The sequence below is a fragment of the Polyergus mexicanus genome, unplaced genomic scaffold (assembly GCF_030449975.1).
Source record: "Polyergus mexicanus isolate NDT 795.1 unplaced genomic scaffold, iyPolMexi1.0 SCAF_21, whole genome shotgun sequence".
Lineage (NCBI taxonomy): Eukaryota > Metazoa > Arthropoda > Insecta > Hymenoptera > Formicidae > Polyergus > Polyergus mexicanus.
Genome location: NW_027223341.1, coordinates 2,187,089 through 2,211,107, shown reverse-complemented (window position 1 = coordinate 2,211,107; position 24,019 = coordinate 2,187,089). Strand labels below are relative to the sequence as shown.

Below are 24,019 nucleotides of genomic sequence, written 5' to 3'. Positions count from 1 at the left end.
AAGCAGTGGTATCAACGCAGAGTACAAATAGGAGTTAGAAAGAAAATGGAATTTTGACAAGTTATATATGTAAACTATATGAGTATAGTACATATATATATTATTCTATATATACATATATGTATATTTCGTCGTATATCCATATATGTATAGATAGAATATGTAAGCACACAATTTTTAAAATATTATTAATATTGTATATGTATTATTTTAAATATTGTATGTAAAAAATTATGTATACATTTTTAAATTTATACTTACTGATAATATTAATTATAAGTATGAAATTTTATATAATATTATATGCATTGTTACATGGAGATATGTAATAAATTTGCTCACCTTGCAAAGATGATGAGTAGGAGCTCAAGTTTGAAATTTGTGATGATACTTTGTATTTTTTTGCAGAATCCCAAGAACGTGTAATGGATGCACTTTCACATTGTACTGTTTCGTTTGTATTGCACAGTCGTTGACCTTTCATATTGATAAAATAAAATATAATGTTAAAATATAAGAGAGATATATATGAATTTTATATATATATACGCGATTAGAATTGTTTATAATTACGTTTTGCAGGAGGACATGGAGCAGGTGGCAAAATTGCACTTGTGCATGACTCTTCTTCGCTTTCGGATGAAGATAAAACTTTCCTCGCTCTATATTTTCTATAAGATTTAGTTTCTTTCTCAGTATCCATATCTGACGTGTATAAGGCCTTTTCTGCTTTCGCATCAGCTTTCTGTAAGGACGCTGAAAATGTTGTAAACATTTAGTATTATGAATAGGTAAAACTTAATAGCAATAAAAGCTATTTTATTGAAATACTTACAATACTCGCCAAAAATCCGATTAATTTTAAAGGAAGGCCAATCAGAATTTGGTATTTCCTCTTTTTCAATTGCCTTTCGCAGTCTTAAATCCATTTTGAAATGTGAAGGATATTTGCCCAGACAACACAAAACATCCTCAGGATCATCCTGAATATGTCCAGGACGGTTCAGGACATTTGTAGGATATTTTAAGATATTATTATAAATATATTTATAAAAATTTAATATGCATACATAATTATTTTTAGTTGTGTCAGCTATTTAATATAATTTAGAAATCTTAAGTATTATAATAAGTATTAATGTCCTATAAATGTCCAGTGGATAACCACTGGATGTCCGTAGGATATATCTGCCCTGTCTATTATATTGGATGTCTTTTGGATTTCCAGAGGATATATACATGTGCAATTGTTAACATTAATTTCGTTTAATATTAATAATTGAATTTGATGCGCACATTTTCATATATTCAAAATTATTATTTATTTAATATTTCATGAGAAATGTTACTGTTCGCAACATTCCAAAAACTTTACAAACAATAGTATTCAACCGCTAATTCGTTGGTTTACCGCTATGCGACACGCGAACTCGTATTTGAGATTTGGTCATGAGAATTATATAAAGCTTGCAAAGAGCAACTGACAGGAAATTACAAATGTAATTATTTTCTATCAGTTCAATTTCTGATGCAATCCCAACATAGGGAATTCAGATATTGGATTGTTTAGAAAATATTACACAACTCAAACCCGGGAGCCAAACCTATGGTAAAATATTCATGTACAGCACAAAAGCCTCAAATATTAAAGAACGGTGAACTATTTTTAATAGATTTTTAATATTGGCAGTAAATAATAAAACATAATTTTAATTTATATTTAAATTTTAAAATTTGCTCCTTGAAACATACGAAAAATATCCCTAACATATCCTATAAAAATCCTTAGGATGTTCCACAGGATCTCCCTGGATTCTGCAGAGGTTAATATACGGCTATCATTTACTCTTCCTCAGGACACCCAGAGGAGATCTGAGGATTACAATGGGATATCCTGAGGATATCCTACATGTATATCCTGGATGCCCTTTGGACGTCCTAAGGACATCCTTGTGCTGTCTGGGTAATGAGTTTATTTATTTATAACATTCAAAATATATTAAATAATATAAATATATTTTATAATAAATAAGTTTTTATGCAATTTAAAATTACTGTAATAAATACATGCAGAATTAAGAATTATTAAATTAATTTAAATCTTATAGAAAGATTACTTATATATATATGAAGAAATAAAGCTACTGGTCTTTTATATAGCATTTCTAGATAATTGGATCAGGTAGTCATATATTACTTTTTCTATCACATCAAAATAGTATTGAGTTGGCTAATATTTATTTATTATAAATAAATCGTCAGTACATACAATATATGATCTTACGTGTGCAAGATAATTTGTGCTTTTACATGTACAAGATAACTTGCGTAGTACATGCAGCTTTACAAAATAACTTAGTCCTTTAAGAAACAGCAAGAATTATACGTAGCATATATTTATGAAATATATTATTTGCTTAAAAGTTAGTTCAATTAGTTGACACATTTCTTCATCTTACCTAGCCCTCCTTTCTAAAGAAATCGTAAAGCTGCATGTAATATATAAGTTATCTTACACATATAAGGACATATACACTCATAATTTATTTATAATAAATAAATACTATTTGGATATGATGATGTGTATATAAAAAGTAATGTGATAAGTAATTACCTGATTTAACTATCAGAAATGTTACCCAAAAGGAAAATGTATAGCCACAGAACATCTGATGTAAATATTGCAGAAAGTTTGTTGCTTTAACAAAATAATCTACAAATAATTTGGATTGTTGAAATATATTTAACTCTTAAATCAGTACGTATACAAGATAATTCATATAATATATGCATCTTTACGAATAACTTGAATCATTAAAATTAGTTTAAGAATTGTATATACAATTAAACAAACAATATTCTTGTTATTTTTCAAAGAAGCAAGTTATTCGTAAAGATATATGTATTATGAGAGTTATCTTGCATACGCAATAATAATTTAAGAGCATACTAATGATTCGAAAACATATATATTAAGGATTTATTTCTTATTCTTACCTGATTGAACTGCATAGATGTTTGTTAAAAAGTGTATAAGTGTTTATATGTATTATATAAGTTTTATATAAATTTTATATATGAAATTGTTTTTATATAAAAAATCCTTCCTGTAATATGTTTAAATTAGATTAGTAATTTTAAATCCTATCTGCAGTAGTACATATGCTCTTAAATCATTATTGCGTATGTAAGAAGAAACTCATAAAATATATTTTATATTATAAATGTTTCCTATATAATTCATATATAATTCTTGTTAGTTTTCAAAGACCCAAGTTATTCGTAAAGATGCATGTATTATACAAGTTATCTTGTATACGCAATAATAATTTAAGAGCATATTCACAAATTTATATATAATCTTCTTTTTATCCTGCAATATATAAATTAGATTAGTAATTTTGACCTGTAGCTGCATACATTTATTATATCCATAAACGTACATTAAAGTTTTTGTTTACTTTTAATTACTTTAATATTATGCTGCAAGAGAGAAATCCTTCATTCTATTAGGCACAAACAGTTAAACAATAGCTATTGCGAATAGAGATGTTCAAGTTAAAATAAAATAATATATATATATAAACTCACTCTGCAGTAGTCCCTGTTGAATAATTTCCATGGATTTCATACGTTATGGAGAACTTTGTATGATTATATATTAACAATACTGAAACATGCTTCATCTATTTTAAGCGATGCATTAGCATCGAAATAATCGAATTGAAAAATTTTTCTACTTCCACTGAAAAATAAATGTATATTTATAAATTATTCATAGGACATGCATTAACCTTACAGATTGTGTTTTACCAATATCATTTATACTTATCTGTAGTTACATATGATGCATGACGAATAACTATATGATGACACTCCTTTAATAAATGCACTCAAATATACTAGATTCTTATATATGTATGCCTATATTACTGTTCGCAGTTATTCATACTGGTTTTTGACAAGTATTTAATGTTAAATTTTCTAGAGTGCAACGTTATATAGCGTAGCACTCTTCCATTTATAAAAAAGTATGCAAAATCTTCCTGATACTTTTGGATAGTTGAATCTATAGAATACACACACATATTTTATAATAAGCATTATAGAATACACACATTTCTTATAAACATATGTATTGCGATGTTTTGTTCTGTTTTTACACGTAGGATAAATTACTTTTGTGGTGTTTTATTTTTTTCTAATATAAATGAGATATATCTGATCCAACTATCCACAAATATTCACTTTTTTATAAATGAAAGCGTACGAACACTACATTCTGAAATTTTGCACACTTAATTAACCTATACCTGTCAAATTAACCTATACCTGTCAAAAGCAAGTATGGATGCGATGCGAGCAGCGAGCAGTAACATTACGAAGCGCCGTTAGCGCAATCTTTCGTCAAAGACGCCAACCGTACAAGAATACATTGCCATTATTACATGTGTGTTGTGTACGTGTATATATACGTGTAGCATTATACCACTATATTCTATGCATGTGTTGTATACATATATAGCGGTAAAGGGGACGATGACGACGATGATGATGATGATGATGGTGACGTTTCTTACATAAAAATTTCCACATTTCGACTTTGCTTCGTAATATCTTTGCTTTATATAGAACATGCAGAACGAAAATGAAGACACTTTCCTTATACAAATCGAACCCAAGCTATCGATTATGCTTATCAAGAATTCGATCGGTTCAGTCGTTATTCAGATCTGGTAATCTAAGGTACTCTCAACTATCCGACTCGCGTATAGATACCCGGGGTGCCTCGCTGTTACTACACGCGGTCTTTGCTTCGCGTGACTTGGCGCGAGACACTACCGTGTCTCTTGATATAATATATATTTCGTATACTTTGAAAATTATAAGATTAAGATTAATTAAAGATTAATTAAAGTTATAAGATTATAAGTTAAGTCTAATAAGAACTCGATCGCTTCAGCCGTTATTCAAATTTGAAAATCTCAGATACTCTTAATTAGCCGACTCGCGTATAAATACGCGGAGTACCTTGTTATTGCGTGTGACTTAGCGCGAGACACTACCGTATCTTTTAATATCAATTTGAAAAAGATGTGAACCAATTAACTGACATTTATTACAAATTATTTGCGCTTGCAAAAGGAAATCACTGATGGGGAAATACATATAATTTTCATAAAATTCTACGCAATTAAAAATAAAAATAAACATGCAGTTAAAAATTAATATAATAATTAAAATTTATATATTTAAAGAAGAATAAACACATTGATCTTTATAATATCCTATATATCATTTCTTTTCATTACACATTTCATTGAAATAATTAATGACATAAAATGGACGGTCAGATATTGCATAATGTGAATGAAAGGATGTATATACTTATAGATATATATACTTTTTTCAGAGAAAATCATAAATTAATTTCGAAAAAAACCGCTCTTCAAAAGTGACTGACTTTCGAAATTAATCCATGATCCGTAGCTATATATATAGGCGTCTTTTTTGGCAATATTCATTTGCAAATCATTATCATAATTATTAATTATTTATTTTCAACATATCTGAGTAAAAATGTAATAAAATAATGATAAAATTAATCCCACCAAAATTTTGGTATTGATATTTATAATTTATTTGTCAGAAAAACAATGGAAATTGAAGCGTTGCCTATCTGATAAATATTATCCTATTTTTAAATTGTGGATTTTCTTCACGTATTGTGTGTCTATCCGTCATCCAGATGATCTAAAGGTAATAAAAAAGGAATTTAATTGTCTGTAGACATTACAATTTAGTAAGATTTAGGAATCTTGCATTTCACAAGAATATTTCTGCTCGTAAACAAAAAGGTTAAAAGGTTAAAAGCTTAAAAAGATAAATAGAGGAAATGTCGACATATTCGACCGAGATTAGATAGAAATTTGCGCTACAATAAATAAATTATTTGCGCATCTAAAAGATTGAGACATATAATATAAATTAATGTTTCTATCTTGACACGTTTTTGATGATTTCAGACGATCTAAGCAGCACCAAGCGCTTTGAAAAAAGTTATTTGTATAATTTGTTTTATCCTTGTCTCGGCACAGGTCTTTTCACTAGCACAGGTAACATAATGGCATTAATATATAATCGTACATACTTTATTATTACAATCTGTTTTTAAAGATCTGTTTTCATCACATAAAATCAAATAAAATACAGAATTAGTTACAGAACTATACTTGAATATTATTTTTAACGATAAACTCTTACATAACTTCTTTTTGGTACTGTAAAAAGTAATAAATTTGAAAGAAATTTGCAAGTAATAACTTATTGAGAGATGATCTCGCCGTGTATTCTTAAATAAATAGAAGTAATAGATGTTAGAGATAATAGATAAAAGTATAGATATTTTTTGTTTGTCTTATATAATATATATTTCGCAAATTTTGAAAATTATAAGATTAAGACTAATTAAAGATTAATTAAAATTATAAGATTATAAGTTAAGTCTAATAAGAACTCAATCGCTTCAACCGTTATTCAAATTTGAAAACCTCAGATACTCTTAATTGGCCGACTCGCATATAAATACGCGGAGTACCTTGTTATTGCGCGTGACTGAGCGCGTGACACTACCGTATCTCTTAATATCAATTTGAAAAAGATGTGAACCAATTAACTGACATTTATTACAAATTATTTGCGCTTGCAAAAGGAAATCAATGATGGGGGAATACATATAATTTTCAAAAAATTCTACGCAATTAAAAATAAAAATAAACATCCAGTTGAAATTTAATATAATAATTAAAATTTATATATTTAAAGCAGAATAAACACATTGATCTTTATAATATCCTATATCTCATTTCTTTTCATTACACATTTCATTGAAATAATCAATGACATAAAATTAATGGTCAGATATTGCATAATGTGAATGAAAGGATGTATAAACTTATAGATATATATACTTTCTTCAGAGAAAATCATAAATTAATTTCGAAAACCGCTCTTCAAAAGTGACTGACTTTTGAAATTAATCCATGATCCGTAGCTATATATATAGGCGTCTTTTTCAGCAATATTCATTTGCAAACCATTATCATAATTATTAATTATTTATTTTCAACATATCTGAGTAAAAATGTAATAAAATAACGATAAAATTAATCCCATCAAAATTTTTGTATTGATATTTATAATTTATTTGTCAGAAAAACAATTGAATCGTTGCCTATCTGATAAATATTATCCTATTTTTAAATTGTGGATTTTCTTCACGTATTGTGTGTCAATCCGTCATCCAGATGATCTAAAGGTAATAAAAAAGGAATTTAATTGTCTGTAGACATTACAATTTAGTAAGATTTAGGAATCTTGCATTTCACAAGAATATTTCTGCTCGTAAACAAAAAGGTTAAAAGGTTAAAAGCTTAAAAAGATAAATAGAGGAAATGTCGACATATTCGACCGAGATTAGATAGAAATTTGCGCTACAATAAATAAATTATTTGCGCATCTAAAAGATTGAGTCATATAATATAAATTAATGTTTCTATCTTGACACGTTTTTGATGATTTCAGACGATCTAAGCAGCACCAAGCGCTTTGAAAAAAGTTATTTGTATAATTTGTTTTATCCTTGTCTCGGCACAGGTCTTTTCACTAGCACAGGTAACATAATGGCATTAATATATAATCGTACATACTTTATTATTACAATCTGTTTTTAAAGATCTGTTTTCATCACATAAAATCAAATAAAATACAGAATTAGTTACAGAACTATACTTGAATATTATTTTTAACGATAAACTCTTACATAACTTCTTTTTGGTACTGTAAAAAGTAATAAATTTGAAAGAAATTTGCAAGTAATAACTTATTGAGAGATGATCTCGCCGTGTATTCTTAAGTAAATAGAAGTAATAGATGTTAGAGATAATAGATAAAAGTATAGATATTTTTTGTTTGTCTTATATAATATATATTTCGCATATTTTGAAAATTATAAGATTAAGACTAATTAAAGATTAATTAAAATTATAAGATTATAAGTTAAGTCTAATAAGAACTCAATCGCTTCAACCGTTATTCAAATTTGAAAACCTCAGATACTCTTAATTGGCCGACTCGCGTATAAATACGCGGAGTACCTTGTTATTGCGCGTGACTGAGCGCGAGACACTACCGTATCTCTTAATATCAATTTGAAAAAGATGTGAACCAATTAACTGACATTTATTACAAATTATTTGCGCTTGCAAAAGGAAATCAATGATGGGGGAATACATATAATTTTCAAAAAATTCTACGCAATTAAAAATAAAAATAAACATGCAGTTGAAATTTAATATAATAATTAAAATTTATATATTTAAAGAAGAATAAACACATTGATCTTTATAATATCCTATATCTCGTTTCTTTTTATTGCACATTTCATTAAAATAATCAATGACATAAAATTGACAGTTAGATATTGCATAATGCGAATGATAGGATGTATAAACTTATAGATAAGTATAATTTCTTTACACCGAGAAAAAAAAATTGTTAACTTGCCTAAATTCGTCCAACTAATTACTATTTCTTTAATTGAAATATTTTAATATTTTAAGTCAAATACGACATATTAAATAATTAAATCTAACATGAGATATATTTGATTTAAATAGTTAAATATTTCAATTAAAAAAATACAAAGAAATAGTAATTAGTTGTACGAATTTATTCAAATTAACATTTTTTTTTCTCAGTGCAGAGAAAATCATAAATTAATTTTGAAAGCCGCTCTTCAGAAGTGATAGTGACTTTCGAAATTAATCCATGATCCGTAGCTATACGTATAGGCGTTTTCGATTTGTATTATCAGTTAGCAAAAATTCGTTTTACTGGCATCATCTAATTGAAGATATTTGCAATTCCATTTTAAACATTTGAGTAGTGTTTCAACTATTCGTCGCATCAATTGAGTTTCTTAAATAGTCGACAGTATCTGTATAAAATAAAAATTTTAATAAACATTTTGAACACGTAATTATTTTCATATAAGTTTTCTCAAATATCGCAAGTTGTTAGTTTGGTTTGATTGTTATAATTTTATTAAATGTATACCCAATCGTTTCGTATCACTAACTCGTTAGCAAATCCCATAGATGTTACGTAAGTCTTTTTATAGAATCTTCTTTGACGATATTATAAGTGTTATTATCCTTCAACAATTCTTCGATCTTATTAAAGTATTCATCTTTATCGCAAGCAACTGTAATGTTCGCCTTGTATGCGCTAGAGGCAATTACATTATCATCATGTTTAAAAAATTTTTTGGTATTAACAGTTAATTGTTTATGCGTGTGTTAAAATCACTTTTCGGGATCGAGTAGTTCGGGAAATTATCGATAACCTTCTTAAATTTAATTGCACCGTTGTTTGTCTGTAGCGGTAACGTTTGCTTTTATTATATTATCTTTTCGTCTAACAATAATTTATGCTCATTGTTACGTTGATAATCAGTGAGTTTAGTTCTCTGCGAATTTACATCCCGATTATTTATTGTCAACCTGTGCGTTACTTCGTTTATCTGTAAGTTTTACGAATGTAATTTCCGAAGACTTTCTCTCTCGTCATTTTGACATAATCCATTCCGCTTAATTTACAGACATAATTAATGTACCGCTATGTTTTTGAATTCAATTTATGACCACAGTATCGAGGATTTCTTCCTCGTAACGACATGGATATCCTTGAAAATATTTTTTTACCTTTACTGTGATAATGTGAAAAACCTGCGTTATCTACGCGCTTCTTAATCGCCTAAGAATCACTTATATGCTTATATTTTAATTTTATTTATTCATGTACGCAGAAGATGGCCAAAAAGAGGCCCGAAACATCCGCCTTTCGTGAGTTTAAATTTTAATGTAATTCTTTTATAATAAACATTTATGCGCTCTTAATATCGTGCTTGGCTCGTTTTGTCATTTCATTCGACATTCTTGATTTTATTGACATTTTTTTGACGGAGAATGGGACGTTTCTTAAATGAAAATTTTTACATTTCGATTTCGCTTCGTAATATCTCTGCTTTATAAAACATGTAGAGCAAAAATAAACATATTTTCTTTATATAAATCAAACTCAAGCTATTGATTATATATATATATATATATATATATATATATATATATATATATATATATATAAGAACTAATAAGAACTAGTAAAAACTCGATCCGGTCAGGGGTTATTGAGAACTGATAATCTTAGATATTCTTGATTTCGACCCGCGTATAAATACGCGGTATGTCTCGCTATTGCTGTGTGTGATCTTTGCTTCGCATGACTTAGCGCAAGACACTATCGTGTCTCTTGATTTTTACTTCTAGAAACTTTTAACAATTAAATAAACAATAAAAATAAAAAAGATTTGTGTAACGTGTATTCAAGTATCAGTAAAATAGTAACCTGAAGAAGATCAAGATCAATAAAACGGTCCAGAACATCAAGAAACGATGTTTATCACTATATTGTTGGCATCAATGTTTATTTTATTGATATATTATTATTACGTACATTATGGAAGAAACGGACGACTGGTTAATCTTTTACCAGGACCACCGGGCCATTTGATTGCTGGAAATGCATCACAGGCATATATTTCAGCAGGCAAGTATAAAATTTCTAATCTATTTACATTAATTGATAGATGACTCGTTATTCATGCATACATACAAGTAAAAATTAAATTCATAAAAACTTATGATCTAGTATACCTATCAAAAGTATGCAAATTACAAAGCTAAGACTTTTCTCTTGGCAATATCAATTTGCAAATCATTATCACAATTATTATTTGTCTATTTTCAACGTATTTGAGTAAAGATGTGATGAAATAACAATAAAATTAATCCCACTAAAACTTGTATCGATATTTATAATATATTTTTCAGAGGAACAATGGAAACTGATGTGTAATCTATCAAATAAGTATTATCCCATTTTTAAATTCCGGATTTTTTTCATGTATGGTGTGGCTATCCGTCATCCAAATGATTTAGAGGTAATAAAAGAAATTCAATTATCTGTAGATATTACAATTTAGTCAGATTTAGGAATTTTGTGTTTCACAAAAAGATTTTTGCTTGTAAAAAGATTTCTTAAAAAGATGAATAGAAAAAATATCGATATATACTCTATCGAAACTATGTACATAGAAAAGACGATGGGTACAATGAATTGATTTTTGCCTAAAGAGTGTAAGTTATACATGCAATCTTACGCTTTTTGGGTCGCTGAGTACAATGGTAATAGTTTTATCCGTCTAAACTCATGGGAAAGAGGTCAAAATTTGACTTAAAGAAACGAATTTGTAACTAGCAGCTACATAATTTTTTCTAAAACAACTATAAGTTTTTTTTTTTTACATCATTGATTCCTCTCATTATTTTGTGCATAAAAATATTGAGATAAATTCATCGGAAAATTAATATTCTACGAGATACTTCCAAGTTTATGTAAAATTATATCAAATTAAAGTATAAACTATCTCGTAAATTATTCACTTTTTAGCCATCCTGCCCTTATAACTTTTTAAAAAATCTTTTAATATAAGAAAAATTAGATTCCATTTTAAAAAATATGAGAAGGCCCCTCGTTTTGTCCCTTGGGGCTCTTCAACATATTTCTTTTATCTATCGAATTGTCAGCCGCCATTACCTCAATATTTATATACACAAAATATTGAGAAGAATCAATTAGTATAAAAAAAACACATAGTTGTCCTTAAGAAAAATTATGTAGTTGCTAGTTACAAATTCGTTTTTGTACGGCAAATTTTGAACACTTTTTCGCGGGTTTAGACGGATAAAACTGCTAACCATCATATTCAACGATGCCAAAAACATAAAATAACATGTATAACTTACATTACACTTTTTAGGCAAAAATCTACTCATTTTACCCATCGTCCTTTGTGGTACAATTAATAAATCATTTGTAAGATTGGGTGATATAATAAATTAATATTTTTTTCTTAACATATTTTTGATAATGTCAGACGATATTAAGCAATACCAAGCGTACCGAGAAAAGTCGTATATATAACTTGTTTCAACCTTGGGGTGGCACAGGTCTTTTCACCAGCACAGGTAACATAATAAGCATTAATATATAAACATACATACTTTACTATTACAATTTACGCTCGATTTTATTTTTAACGATAAACTCTTACATAACTTCTTTTTGTCGTAAAAGGTAATAAATTTGAAAGTGAATTCGTAAGTAAAATTATATTGAGAAATGATTCCGCCGTGATACATGTATTCTCAGGTACAATAAATAGAAGTAATAGACGTTTCAAGTAAAAAAGATTTTCAATTAAATCGAACACTACCACATAACAGACTTCTTAATAAATTATAGTTTTTTTTGGCTGCCAATTTATGAAGTTTTAATTACAAAATAATAATTTAATTCAAATTTATACATGCAACTTCTGTCCTCGCAAAAATTTTATTAGAAGATTTAAAAAAATTTTAAAGAATTTTGCGCGGTATAAGAGAAATAAATTTAAAATAATAATATTATTTGAGAATTGCTCAATAAATATTAAACTAAAAAAGAGAATAATCTTATATAATATTATTTTTATATATTATTATTTTTATTTTATTTCACAATTTGCACTATTTTAATTTTGTTGTAGGCGCTAAGTGGCATGCGCGACGAAAATTATTAACACATGCTTTCCATTTCAATGTATTGACTCAATACGCTGATATATTGATCCAGGAGGGCGATTATATGACAAAATCATTGAAAGATGTTGGGGGGGCAGTTGTAAAAGATTTGGTACCATTTATTAGTGAACATACGCTGAACGCCATATGTGGTAAGATTTCTGTAAAGTACTTATTGTTCTATTGTATAGATGATTTCGTTCTAAATGATATCATAACTTAAGATTTCATAGCTTAAGAAGATAATTTGTTCGCATACAAAGTATCGATGCTGCAAAAAAAATAGATAATATCCGATTTTTTATAGTTAAAGCTACTCGTGAAATATATTCAGTAATAATTATTTTCGATTATATATCCGATTTTATTAAATACGTGCACTTGCAGAAACTGCCATGGGCATCTCTCTGCAAAAACTTAACAAGTTCGAATCGCAACAGTATCGAAATATGGCTCACGACATGATCGAACTGATATTTGATAGGTAATTTATGAATATAATAAATAATATTGTGATATATATTTATAATACTTTAAGTTATGGATGTTTGTGATATATATATTTTGAATAACAAATTAAATATTGAATAATCATGTGAAGGTGAACAATTAGTTTGACACGTCGATTCGTTTAAAGCGGCAATTAGATAACAATATCTATTGTACGTACTCCGTTAAATGTTAAAAATATTGTAAATGTTAAAATATTGAATTATTAAGTAAAATAATTTATTCAATAAAATCTGAAGAGAAATTATCTTTGATCAACAAATCTACAGTTAAACCGAAAGTATAATGTTTTTAGAAGATTCTAAATATCTTTTTTGTAACATATATAGTATCAAATTTATTTTTTTACCTATATTCTTTACAAATAATGAGATTACTTACAGATTACTATAGGATTTTATACGACTTTAAATAAGGCTTTTACAAAATTACGTCATTATTGAAATTATATAGTTTTATTGAATTATGATTTAGAGCATTCAGACCTTGGTTCCATAACGATTTGTTATTCTCATTATCGCCACAAGGGAGAAAGCAAAAAAAGATCTTGAAAATATTGCATGGATTTACGGAAAAAGTATGTTATGTATCATTTTATTTTAAATCCGCCACACACACACACACACACACAAACGTTATCTTTTATATAAAATTACAATAAGTATTAATACTACATTATGCTATTAATATTTATGATATAATATGATGTGTGCTATTGTTATTTAATACAAAAAATTATTTTAAAAATTTAATATCGTACTTTTGTGTAGGTCATCGCGGAACGAAAACTTTATCACGAACGCACCAATGGTCGACATTTGAAAAATCTTGAAAATAACAAAGAGACAGAGATAGATGTCGAAGTATTTGGAAGTACGTAAAAAATCGGAGCTAATATTTAAGTTTGATTACGCAATCGAACATTAAATTATGCCTGTAATATTTATACCAAACACATAATCACACGGAATAATGGAACATATGTCTGTTGTAAAATTGAATCATTATTATTTTTAATAGAAATTCTGAATTTTTAATCAAAAACAATGTTATATAATTCAAGCGCGACATACAAAAATAAAATTAACGTGTTTTTTTATTTCTAGTTAAAAAAAGGCGGCTATCCATGTTGGATCTCTTAATAGCGGTATCTCGAGACAATTCGTTGACTGATTTGGACATCAGAGAAGAAGTCGATACCTTTATGTTTGCGGTATGTATCTGAATCTTTTTTACTAATTTTTTGTACATATCATCTAAGCACATTTAACTGTATGACGATATGACGATGATTACAGGGTCACGATACTACAGCGATGAGTATGACATTTGCTTTATTGCTGTTAGCTGAACATAAAGATATCCAGGTACTTTTTTCTCAGTATATTGCGATATACACGACTAAAAAAAAAAATTAGAGAACACTTTTTATACTCTAAAAATTGAGCTATGTTCAAACCGTTAAAATTCGACGAAAAATCATCATAAATAAAAAATTAAAAAAGCATTTTGAAGCTTAAAGATTCGACTTTAACGCACTATTGTTGGTTTCTTAAAACTTTTTTATTTTTCTTGTTCTGTGCTTTAAGAAGGAACCCATTGTTTTGTTCCTTAAAATTATGTTTTTTTTTTGACACTTTGCGGCTCGATAAAAGAATTTCTCTCAAAAATTCAATTCAAGTTCCATAAACTACAATATTTTAGCTACAAAATGCTTTGTTTTAATTTTCCTACCATTTCTTTTGATCAAGTTACACGATTTTAAAACTAAAATTGTATTTTCTAAAAATGAAAAAATGAAAAAATTTTATAAAACTGTTGATATCACGTTACAGTTGAAACTTTAAACTTTAAAATGTTTTTTGTCTACAATGATTCTTTGCCGAGTATCGACAGTATTTCAGTATTGTAAAAATACAGGTTTAGTTTCAAAATCGTGTGATTTGATCAAAAAAAATTATAGGAAAATTTTTAAAAAAGCATTTTGTAGGCAAAATGTTATAGTTTATGGAACATGAGTTGAATTTTTCGAGAGAAATTTTTTTTTAGTTGTGTATTATTTAACTTTCGATTTTTTTCAAAGTAATATAGATATCAACCTTTTGTTGCAATGTATTTTGTCATTTATTAAAAATTTATTTGTATCTATACATATAAAAACCAAAATATTATAAAATACAATTAAATGATTATCCATGACACAGGAACGTGTGAGGATTGAAGTCGATACCGCGATGCAAGAGAACGGAGGCAAACTTACCATGAGATCGTTGCAAAATTTACCATATTTAGATAGATGTTTAAAGGAATCGCTACGTTTATATCCCACCGCATTTTTTATATTACGAGACGTTCAAGAAGATGTAAAATTAAGTAATTAATGACTTTTTTTGCTGCAAATATCTTTGAACATGTCACATTTTACAGAATATATATTATCGAATGTAAAATAAGTTTACTTGCTTTTAAAATTTAAGAATGTAATATTATGTTCATGTTTTATTTCTGAAAAGAACTCTTAATTTCATGAATTTTTATATTTTCTAATTTTATAATATACTTTTCACAGATTCATATATCGTACCTGTTGGAACAATCTTATATCTTAATATCTACGGAGTTCACAGAGACCCCAATTTTTGGCCAAATCCAGAAGTATTTGATCCGGATAGATTTTTGCCCGAGAGGAGACAGAATCGTCATCCTTATTCTTATCTACCGTTCAGCGCAGGACCGAGAAATTGCATAGGTAAATTGCTCGCGATTTTCTTTTCTTCTTGTCGATAATTTTTGATAAGACTTCGAATTGTAGGTCAACGATTCGGTCTGTTGGAGATGAAAGCTATGATTGCTCCTTTGGTGCACAATTTTTACCTGGAGCCTATAGATTATTTAAAGAATATCCAGTTAAAGTTCCATCTATTGATTTGTCCTTCTCATCCGGTTCATATAAAGTTTATTCCGATTAGCCGCTAACAAACTTTGCAAAACTAACATGGATACCACATGAATGTAAGAAACTGATGAAAATGTTTTATAGAATCTTACAAAAAATGATCTTACTAAATGATCTTACCAAAATGATCCAATATGTAATTGTGTGTATATTTTACGTTAAATATATTTTACTTCTAATTAATTCTTCTATAATTTTTATGTGTAATCTTTCTCTCATATATTTTATTACTTTCGGATCTTCATATTTTTTTTACATTAATTAATATTTAATATTTCAAAAATATCAAATAAGAAAAAAAAATTTATAGTGCTCATATCTTTCTCTGTTTCTAATAAATTTCCATTATTATTACGCTCTTTAGTTGAAAAACGGCTATGAATATAGAGCTCAAATTCTTATTGTCAGTTCACAAAGATTTGTTTTCTGGTACATGAATCTACTTGGAGAGATTTACAATTCTATTTTAGTAGTGTTTCAATTGATCGTCGCATCAGCGATTTTATAAGGTAATCAGCAGTATTTGTATAGAATAGAAGTATTGTATAGAATAAAAGCAGTATTGTATAGAATAAAATTTTATAACATTTTCCCTTTCTAAAAAAGGCATGTTAAGTCGATTCTCGCAAGTATTGTTGCCTCTTTTCCGCGATGCTGATTGGTTATCTCGATGCTGCGCTGTGCATTACTTCATATCGATAAAAGCCTGTCATGGTTGAGCGACGCGTTTTGACAGTTCAAATAGTGACGGTTCAATTGATAAAATCGTGTAATTTTTCAATTGACATTCTGAGGAAAACGGAGAATTAGAGTTAATATGTAAGTAATTATATATATACATATATATATATATATATATATATATATATATATATATATATATTAATTATATATATTAAATATTAAATATTTTATTATATTTTTAAAAAATGGTTATGTTTTTATCATTATTTTTTTACTTTTTACATATTTTTTTATAATTTGTTTGTAAAAACTTATATTACATCTAACTTAATTCTCATTTAATTATTTATAATGTTGAGAAACTTACATACATATATTTTTAATGTTAAATAATTTATTTCAGTGTTATTTTGACTATTTCGTGTGTTGTATGCAAGTATACATACAAAATCTACAAAATCTACAAAAATATCATTAGGTAAGTTTAATAAATATTTTTAGGTAAGTGTTATTATAAATTTTTATAAATGTTTATACATATGGTATACAGTTTGTCTAATAAGAGCGTGATCGGCATAATTTATAGAAAAATTTATTCTTAACAAAATATTTCAAATATATAGAGACATTCTATTTGATTAGAACTAAAACGCAATTACGTTAATAATGTGTCCAGTCATCAATAGTATTGATAATTGATTGACATCTCCAAGGTATGCTTTGCATTAAATTGACAATGTATAGTTATTGTATAAAAGGAGTGATCTGGCATCGATCAATTGGATTAGCCGTTATAGTCGCCCGATGTAAATTCAATCGGAAAATATTTGGACATACATTAAACAGAAGCTTCGTGGAAGACAAATTTTTTTTTTGAAGCAGTTATCTCGAGAGATTTGTCGGATAAGAAGGTTCTTGCCGCATGAACGTTGTCAACTTAATGCAAAACATGCTTTGGAGAGATCAGTCAATTATTGACGCTATTGGTGATTGGACACATTATTAACATAATTGCATCTTATTGTTAATACTAATCCAATAGAATGTATTTATGTATTTTAAAATTTTGTTAAATATAAATTTTTATAAATTGGGTCGATCATACTCTTATTAAATAAACGGTATATACGAAGTGTGTTTCAAAATTAATAATACTTTTCTTAATTATTTATTTCAGTGTTATTTCGACTATTTCGTTGGTGTTGTATGCAAGTATATATACATATAAAATCTACAAAATATTAATAGGTAAGTTTAATAAATATTTTTAGATAAGTTTTATTAGAAATTTTTATAAATATTAATAAATTTTTATATTGTTTGCATATATATATATATATATATATATATATATATATATATATATATATGTCTATCTAATAAGAGCGTGATCGGCCTAATTTATAGAAAAAAATTTGAATTTACCAAAATTTTAAAATACATGGAGACATTCTATTTAATAAAAGTTAAACTGTGAACTTAATGCAAAGCATGCTTTGGAGAGATCAGTCGATTATCGATGCCGATGGTGATTAGATACATTATTAACGTAATTGCATCATAAATAGAATATATTTAAGTATTTTAAAATTTTGTTAAATATAAATTTTTTTATAAATTAGGCCGATCACATTATTATTAAAAAGACTGTATATACGAAGTATGTTTCAAAAGTAATGAGAAGGAAATTATTATGTTCAAGATGGTATTCTTGTGATACGTATAGAGGAGTTATTTGTGTTGGAGAGATTGCAGGTACATAGGCAGATAATATTTAGTTAACTTTATCTTTTTATAGTGTTGACATCATTTGTTGTTTAAAGTTATGTTCAAGTACCTCATTACGAGAAAAATCAGTATTAAGTAACGATACGCGATAAAATTTTATGTTGAATTATTAAAAAATATTGATGTATATATGGCATAAGAAACTTTTAAAAAGAGTCGAGAAATCGTTTAAAATAAATATTGATCTTGATGTTTGTTCATATCAAAAATGGATAGGAATTTGTTTAAATGCCGATGGCAGTTTCTTCATATGCTTTATTTTTAACACATTTTAATTGTCTCGGAAACATTTTTTTACAATTTAACAAGAAATTTTAATTTGTATCGTAGTTCAATACTGTATTTTTCTTGTGATAAGGTATGTAAACATAATTTTATACAATAAAAATAATTTTGCGCTATGAGTTTAGAATTGATTGAATTGAACTGCCCGTCTATGTATTTATGACCATTGATTATTTCACTTTAATATGTATAGGGATCATTGTTTGTAATCTCTCTAACACTAACGGTCTCATTCTTATTATGATTACTATCTTGAGTATGAGAAATTTATTCTTACTTTTGAGATATATTATATGTATACAAATATAAGATATCTTACAATCCGTACAATACTTTATTAGCGTGTTCTACAGGTAAAATAAAGATAAAAATTCTAATATAAAAATTTTTTAATTGTTGTTTAACAATTTTTGAGTTAGTTTTCAAGGAAGCGATCAAAATTTGCAAATGATATAGCATGATACTCACGCGCTTAAACTCGTAACTATACTTATATGTGTATCGATCTGTCATCAGTTATTGATTTTTTTAAGTCAGGTGATATTAATTTTTATTGCGCAGTTGATTTTACTTTGTTGTTTTCTATGTACGTGTACCATATATTATCTCTACATCGTATATTATGGCGATAGGCTAATATTAATAAATTATAAATCTTATACGAAAAATATTTAATTATTACATAATTTGATTAAATAATTAAATAATTAAATAATAATTGATTATTAATAACAAATAAAATATTAATAAGAAATAAAATTATTAATAACAATAATAATATTAATATTATATTATTAATATAAATATCAATAAAAATAATTATAAGTAATATTATTATTATTTTTATTATAAATATTATAAATATTATATCAGTAATATTTTATTATTATTTATTATTTTTAATATTTTTTATTAATAATTTTATTTATTATTTTTGATATTTTTTATTGACAATTAATTAGTATTTAATTATTTAATTAAAATATTTAAGAATTAAATGTTTTCTGTATAAAATTTATAATTTATTAATAATTAGTCTCTATCGCCATAATGTACGATGTAGACGTAATACACATGTACATAGAAAACGAAAAAATAAAATCATCTGTGCAATAAAAATCAATACCGCCTGATTTGAAAAAATCAATAACAAATGACAGATTGGTACATGTAAATGTATAATTGCGGGCCTGAGCGCGCGAGTTTCACGCGGTATCATTGGCAAACTTTGATCGCTTATATCTCAAAAACTATCGCAGCCTCAAAATTTTTGTATTAAAATTTTTGACTTTATTTTATCTTCAGAACAGGCCAATTAAATATTAAATATTAAATATACGTAGATTGTAGACATTGTATATGTATACATAGAAAGTATAAGTTGACGACATTAAAATTATTAGATTTTTATTTATTGAAAAATGCCATGAAATAAAAGTTGTAGAATTTATCGATCTTCCACATGTTCCCAAAGTTTTGATTTAATATGAGGATACGTATACATACCATATGTATACAGGATATGTTAGAATGCAATTGGGAACTTTAGTGTCTACTGTATTGAAGATAGAAAAAAATGGTAGAGGAAAAAGTTGAATGGCATAGCAATGTATATTTTTTTAATGATTAATTTTTTTTATAAATGCAACGATGTACTGAAAAAGTGCAATTGCATTTTTTTTAAATGAAATCATATATTTTTTATTGTAAAAATTAATTCTTTTGAACATTTTGTGTATAAAAGTATTAAGCTAAAAGCTTGAACAAGTAATATTTTACGAGATATTTGAAATTTTTGAATGAGGTATATGTTTCATCTAACAAGCAAATCTCGTAAATCCGAAAATTCTGATTTTGATAAAACTTTACATATTTGTAAGAAAGTAAATAGATGAATGAATAAATTTTTAGTTACTATTCAGAAACGATTCTAAGGAGTGAAACCACCTCTCATATGTGAAGCGGTTTTGTTTTTATCGATATATCTAAAAAAATTATTCAAGATATTAGAAAATATTTTATTTTGATAAGTACACCTCTATTTAAACTCATTAATAAAATTTCAAAAAAATTTTTTTCAGACTTTTACAAACAAATTTTTTAAAATTATTTTTTCTGAATTTTATTAATGTCGTTAAATAGAGGTGTTCTTGCTATAAAACTTTAGTATTAAACATTTTTTGATATCTTAAATAACTTTTTAGATATATTTATTTAAAGAACAAAAAGCTCTACATACATATGAAGGGTGGTATCATTTGTGGATAACTGAAAATTTTTAAGTTTATCTATTTATTTTTCTACATGTATGTAAAGTCATCAAAATCAGAATTTTCGTGAAATTCACTAAGATATAGCATTAACAACATTATCAACAAAAAATTTAAAATATTTCGTAAAATATTATTCTTTTGAGCATCTTATTTTTATATTAAATTAAAATATATTAATATTTATATTTTTTTTTGTTTCAGGAACATTAGGAACAAGTTTTAGAAGAAGCAGAAGTAATTTGAGTGTTAATTAATATATATTCTTTAAGTTTACGTTAAAATAATTAAATAATTATAATAAATTAAGATAAATAAGTTTAAAAAATATTTAAGTTTAAAGTATATTGTAATATAAGCATTTTTTTCTTATTGTACCATTTAGTTTCTGTTTTTCATTGTATTATTTGCGTGTGTCAATATATATTCTTTAAGTTTATGTTAAAATAATTATATAATATATTCTTCAAGTTTACATTAAAATAATTAAATAATTAAATTAAAATAAAGTTTAAAAAATATTTAAGTTTAAAATATATATTGTAATATATGCCTTTTTTCTTATTGTACCATTTTGTTTCTGTTTTCCATTGTATTATTTTATTATACTGCTGTTATTTGTTCATGTATATTATTTATTTAATCGTAAAAAATTAGACATATAAGTATATAATATAGACATATTATTATATAAGTTTGATTTGTTAATATATATGTTATAAATATATATACATATTTGATTAAATAATTATATTAATATATAAATATTATATAATATATTCAATAATTTAAATTTAAATAAAGATAATGATGATGACGATGATCATAATGATGACGACGATGATGATAATAATGACGATGATGATGATGATAATGATGGTGTTGATAATGATAATGATGATGATAATGATGATGATGATGATAATGACAATAATAATGGTAATAATGAACAATAATGATGTTTGTAATGATAATAACAATAATAATAAATATTATTATTTTAAACAATAAATTTATAATTAATTAAATAAAATAATTATTTTATATTTAATAATATTATTTGGTGTTAATTATTATATTTAATAATTATATAATTATCTATACACACATATATATATATATATATATATATATATATATATATATATATATATATATATACATATACATACGTATATATTTATATATTTTAATATTTTAAAAGTTATATATTTTTAAATATTTTAAAACTTACCTATCTATATTTTTATAAAATGCCGAGACGTAAAATAGAACGAAATTTAGAGGAGGAAGAAAAATTTAAACAACAACGTCGTGAAAAAAGACTGATAATCAACGTCAGCGTCGACAAGCTATGAAAGTAGTAGTAAATAATAGTAATAGTTTACAAAACAAAATTAATCAAGGATATAATATTATTGATCTTGCAAGTGTTAGTGAAATACATGATAATCATGTAACAACAAATGCTACTTCGTTACATCAAAAACATGCAGAATATCAATCTCAATATCGATTACGGAAAAAAGGACAGCCACAATTAAATATAAATGATATAACAATAATGGATAATATAGAAGAATATTATATTGGATCTATGGATGTATATTGTGTTCATTGTAATACAAGACATTTTGCTGCTGAAAAAGTGTCTAATAAAGGAAATTCATTTCATGATTGTTGTAATCATGGTGCAGTATATCTTCAACCATTACCTAAATTTCCTCAATTTCTTCATTCTTTATTCGATGGAACTCATGAAAAATCTAATAATTTTTTTCAACATATTCGTAGTTATAATAGTTCATTTTCATTTGCATCATTTAACGCTAATTTAATCAACTTTCAAGATAGATGACCTGGTCCATATTGTTTCAAGATACAAGAGCAGATTTATTATCAAATTAATACAGCATTATATGCTGCACAAAATGAAACTCCTACTTATGGCCAACTTTTTATTGTAGATTCAAATGAAGCAATAAATTATCGTCTTAATCAATATTCACATTTAGATTTTGAAATTGTACAAAATCTTGAACATATAATGCGTGAATGTAACATATTTGCTCAATCGTATCAAATGATGGGTGAAGAATTAGAAATGGAATCTGGTGAATTATTATCAGAATTACAATTATTATTTACTTTAAAACCAGGTATGGATCGACGTCGATATAATGCTCAAAGAAATAATGAAGTTACTGCTGTTTTTTATACAAATGCTGATGGAGAAATTCCAGAATCATATGTTACAATACGTAATAAAAATACTAAAACTTTGCAAAAAGTTAGTATTATGGATCCTAATGTTGAACCATGGATATATCCATTGTTTTATCCGTATGGTACTCAAGGATGGCATCGTCATTTAACAAAATTAAATAGTAATAGACGAATAACTAGAGGACAATATATTAAATATCGTATGGCTATTCGTAATGAATTTAATGCTTTTATATTAGGTCGTCGTCTATTTCAGCAGTGGCTCGTAGACAGTTATGTAAAAATTGAAAAAGATAGAATTGATTATTGTAAAAATCATTAAAAAGAATTACGTACTGAAACATATCAAGGTTTGAAAGATTATATAGAAACTATGGCAAATAGTTTAAATGGACGTATTGGAAAAATGGTTATACTTCCTTCTACATTTACTGGATCACCGCGTAATATGTTACAAAATTATCAAGATGCAATGGCAATTGTTAGTAAGTTTGGTAAACCAGACCTTTTTATTACCATGACTTGTAATCCAAAATGGCGTGAAATCGAGGAAAACC

General features: G+C 26.2%; 3 protein-coding genes across 3 annotated transcripts in view; 2 read left to right on the top strand and 1 right to left on the bottom strand.

Moving 5' to 3' along the window:
* LOC138942155 (uncharacterized) overlaps window positions 1–4,522 on the bottom strand; it is a 4,839-nt gene extending 317 nt beyond the window's left edge. The window contains exons 1-5 of the mRNA XM_070312206.1: window positions 3,592–4,522; window positions 2,998–3,107; window positions 836–983; window positions 574–756; window positions 343–477 (exon numbers count right to left, since the gene is read on the bottom strand). Coding sequence (XP_070168307.1) covers window positions 343–477; window positions 574–756; window positions 836–983; window positions 2,998–3,012 — 481 coding nt within the window. The 5' untranslated portion in view covers window positions 3,013–3,107; window positions 3,592–4,522. The remainder of the gene's footprint in view (window positions 1–342; window positions 478–573; window positions 757–835; window positions 984–2,997; window positions 3,108–3,591) is intronic.
* A 6,467-nt stretch (window positions 4,523–10,989) lies between these two features.
* LOC138941953 (cytochrome P450 4C1-like) lies at window positions 10,990–16,271 on the top strand. Its single transcript, XM_070311929.1, has 11 exons — window positions 10,990–11,062; window positions 12,059–12,149; window positions 12,710–12,895; window positions 13,131–13,227; window positions 13,728–13,830; window positions 14,024–14,126; window positions 14,360–14,466; window positions 14,552–14,620; window positions 15,458–15,626; window positions 15,823–16,002; window positions 16,066–16,271. The coding sequence occupies exons 1-11, from the start codon at window positions 11,024–11,026 to the stop codon at window positions 16,227–16,229; spliced, it is 1,308 nt and encodes a 435-aa protein (XP_070168030.1). The 5' UTR covers window positions 10,990–11,023; the 3' UTR covers window positions 16,230–16,271.
* Window positions 16,272–23,283: 7,012 nt separating this feature from the next.
* Window positions 23,284–23,784, top strand: LOC138942154 (uncharacterized). The gene has a single exon (XM_070312205.1). The coding sequence runs from the start codon at window positions 23,284–23,286 to the stop codon at window positions 23,782–23,784; it is 501 nt and encodes a 166-aa protein (XP_070168306.1).
* Window positions 23,785–24,019: the final 235 nt, after the last annotated feature.